The sequence below is a fragment of the Ceratotherium simum genome, chromosome 29 (genome assembly GCF_057802395.1).
Source record: "Ceratotherium simum simum isolate JZ-2026a chromosome 29, ASM5780239v1, whole genome shotgun sequence".
Classification (NCBI taxonomy): Eukaryota; Metazoa; Chordata; class Mammalia; order Perissodactyla; family Rhinocerotidae; genus Ceratotherium; species Ceratotherium simum.
Genome location: NC_141928.1, coordinates 36,639,445 through 36,643,314, shown reverse-complemented (window position 1 = coordinate 36,643,314; position 3,870 = coordinate 36,639,445). Strand labels below are relative to the sequence as shown.

The following is a 3,870-nucleotide window of genomic DNA, read 5'->3' as shown; positions in this document are numbered from 1 at the left end:
CCTGGGTGGGAGTCACAACCCGTCTCTGAGTTTCCTCCTGAACTCTGGGCCCTGGGCACTAGGTCCTAACGGTATCTGGCCTTGGCAGGTTGGAACCATCATAGGGGAGAAAGGCCCTGAGCCTCTGAGAAAGGCCTTAGGGGGACCTGCATTGTGATGACCACATCAACTATGACATCATCCTCTCTCCCATCCTTCACTCCTCCCTGATCAGCTGCTCTGCAAACAACCATCAGTCTGAATCCCAACGGCCTGAGAAAGTCTTTTCTCCAGTACCTGCTGCTGATCTTCTGCCAAAGCCTGCAAGAAGCACCATGAAATTGATATTCACTGAGAAAAACTATGACAGCTTCCTGCTGCAGAAACTGAATGAACAGAGGAAACGCAAAGAGTACTGGGACATGGCCCTGACTGTGAACCACCATGTCTTCTTTGCACATCGCATTGTGCTGGCTGCTGTCTCTTCAGTAGTGAAGAACATCATCTCTGCAAATGATGTGAAGACCACCGATGAGCTCTTTATCACCATTGACCCCAACTACCTGAGTCCGGCCACCGTGGACCAGCTCCTGGACTACTTCTACAGCGGCAAGGTGGTGATCTCGGAGCAGAACGTGGAGGAGCTCCTTCGTGGGGCCCAGTATTTCAACACACCGCGCCTTCAAATCCACTGCAATGACTTCCTGATTAAGTCCATCCGCCGTGCCAACTGCTTGCACTATCTCATCTTGGCTGAGTTGTTTGGGCTCAAAGAGGTATCAGACTTGGCCTACAATGGCATTCGTGACAACTTCCACTACTGGGCCAGTGCTGAGGGTTCCATGCAGCCTGAGAGCTTCATGCGCTGCCCACCTGTCATCTTTGGCCGCCTGCTTCAAGATGAAAACTTGCATTTGCTCAATGAGGACCAGGCTCTCAGCGCACTTATCAATTGGGTGTACTTCCGCAAGGATGAGCGGGAGAAGTATTTCAAGAAGTTCTTCTCTTACATCAATCTCAATGCCGTCTCCAATAAGACGCTGATGTTTGCCAGCAACAAGTTGATGGGCATGAAGAACAACTCGGCCCACGCAACCCTGATTGAGAGTGTCCTTGTGGAACGAAAGCAGGAGAGGCCATCCAGCCTGCTGAGCTACCAGCGGAAAGGGGCCTTGCTTGATTCGGTGGTCATCCTAGGTGGCCAAAAGGCCCATGGCAAGTACAACAGTGGAGTGTTTGCCTATATCATCCAGGAGAACTTGTGGTTGAAGCTCTCAGAGATGCCCTATCGGGCAGCAGCACTTAGTGCCACCTCTACTGGTCGCTACATCTATGTCTCTGGTGGCACCAATGAGCAAATTACAGGGCTGAAGACCGCTTGGCGGTATGACATGGATGACAACTCCTGGACCAAGTTGCCTGACCTGCCCATTGGGCTTGTCTTCCACACCATGGTGACCTGTGGGGGGACAGTGTACTCAGTGGGTGGGAGCATTGCCCCAAGGCGGTATGTCTCTAATATCTATTGTTATGATGAGCGCAAGGAGGCCTGGTGCCTGGCAGGGAAGATGAGCATCCCTATGGATGCCACAGCCGTGATCACCAAGGGTGACCAGAACCTGTACATTGTCACTGGGCGGTGCTTGGTGAAGGGCTACATCTCCCGAGTCGGGGTGGTGGACTGTTTTGACACCAACACTGGGGAGGTGGTCCAGAGTATCACCTTCCCCATTGAGTTCAGCCACCGGCCCCTGCTGTCTTTCCATCAGGACAACATCCTCTGTGTGCACAGCCACCGGCAGAGCATGGAAATTAACCTGCAGAAGATAAAGGCCAACAAGATGACCACGTCAGTGCCTCTCTTGCCCAACAACTGCCCCCTAGATGTGTCCCATGCTATATGCTCCATTGGAGATGGCAGGGTGTTTGTATGTGGGGGTGTCACCAGAGCCAGTGATGTTCAGAAAAGGGACTACACCATCAATTCAAATGCATACTTGCTGGACCAAAAGACAGGCAAGTGGAAGACCCTGGCTCCCCCACCGGAGCCACTGGACTGTCCCGCCTGCTGTCTAGCCAAGCTACCTTGCAAGGTTCTTCAAAGGAATTAAACCACTTTTTAGTTGGGAGAATAAGTAAATGCATTATTATTCACAATTTAATGAGAGAGAGAAAGAGAGGAAGATGGCCTGTGGGTTCCTTCTTAGTGCTTCAGTCTGTGTTTGGCCCTGAAGGGGAGATCCTGGGCTAGGGCTGCTCCTCGTGGGTGGAAACTCAGGGCTACTCTGTCACTGGAGGGATCAAAGCTGAGGCTGGAATGGAGTCCCTGGTGGGTGGGAGTGAGCATCTCCTGGGCACTGGCCAAGGTGATGTCTGGAAACCCCGTGTTCTGTCCTGTGTAGACACCTTGCAGGCATCTGCTAGACTGACAGGTAAAGCAGTTGCTTAGAGCTGTGAAGCCTCAGGCTCCTCCAACAGTCACTAACCTCGAGTCTGCCCAGGAGGGCGGGGAGGGCCAATCCCCAGTCTGGGAGAGGAGCCTCCTGGTCTGGGAAAGGAGAAGGTGGTGTGGGCCTGTTATGAGAGGTTTGGGGGATTTGATCGGAGACGTAAAAGAAACTTTCCACTCCAAACAAATGGACTGAAGGTATATTTTATTATATAGAGGATAGTAAAGGCGATAGTCTGTAAACAGATCCAAATAGGCCAAATATTAAGAGGGAAAAACACCAGCTCGATCGGAAAGGGAAACACCGCATCTGCTGAGATAGTGGCAGATTCAAATAGGTCATATAATAAGAGGGAAAAACATCAGATCGATTGGAAAGGGAAACTCCAGATCGACTGAAGGGAAATGACACAAATCAACCGGAAAGAGAAACACCAGGTTGACTGAAAAGAGAACACATTAGATCAATTACTTTACAATAAATTAATTACTTACAACATCCACACCCCATTGTCGGGAGAGTCCTGTCAATCCACATGGCTGGGCAGGGATCACACATCCTGGGCAAGGTGTCCCTTCCACAGGTGGAACTCTCACCAGGTCTCAGTCTCCAGCAGTTTATATAAGCAGTTACAGAGTTTACAGGGCAAGCATTCAGTGTTTCCATGCACGAATGGTTATCAGTGGTGTACGTGCACTGAGCCTCCTGGCTATCATCCCAGCCCAGTAGTTGTGTATGTGCGTTGTTTTCTCTGGTTATCGTCCCAGCCCGGCACAGATGGCCAGTCCGTCCTGCGCTACGATGCCCATAGGACCTTGAAATTCTTACAAATTGCAACTATCTTCGTGGGAGAAAGGCCAGTTTCTGGGAAAAAGGCCAGTTCCCACCACACAGAAAGCAGCTTTATATTTTTGTGTGTGCTGGTGGCTGTAGGTTAATGGAACGGCCAAATATGGCTGCACTCATGTCAAGACAGGGCCAGGCTCAGGGATGGGGCAGAGGGAACGGGGGGGCAGGGTTACTTGGCTGTTGTATTCGACCATGAAGCTGTGTGTGTTTGTGTCTCATTTGTGGGGAACTTGGAGGGTTACTTACAATTGTTTCCAGAGAGCAAGGTTCATTGAGAACTTTCTCCTGGAATACGAGGTCTGAGGGACTGGGGGTGGAAGAGAGGTCAGTCAAGGGAGAAAAAGAAACCTGTTTCTCTATTGGAGAGAAGCTTGGGGATGAGGCGAGATGACAGGATAAGAGAGACGGGGGGTGTAGGAGTTAGGGGTATGGACGCTGGGGACAGATGGCCTGGTTGAATAGCAGTTCCATCACTTCCTGGGTCATCCTGGGTGAGTTACTCACCATCTCTGTGCCTTAGTTTCCTTATCTAAAAGAGAGACAGTAAGAGTGCCAACCTCATAGGGTGGTGGGAAGTTTAAATGAGTCAATA

At 50.7% G+C, this 3,870-nt stretch overlaps 1 protein-coding gene across 1 annotated transcript; it reads left to right on the top strand.

Moving 5' to 3' along the window:
• Positions 1–314: 314 nt before the first annotated feature.
• On the top strand, positions 315–2,090 carry LOC101387115 (calicin). Its single transcript, XM_004423229.3, has one exon. The coding sequence runs from the start codon at positions 315–317 to the stop codon at positions 2,088–2,090; it is 1,776 nt and encodes a 591-aa protein (XP_004423286.2).
• The last annotated feature ends 1,780 nt before the right edge of the window (positions 2,091–3,870 follow it).

Excerpts from the sequence above, each read along its gene's own strand:
- LOC101387115 (XM_004423229.3), top strand. The coding sequence starts at position 315 with ATGAAATTGATATTCACTGAGAAAAACTATGACAGCTTCCTGCTGCAG.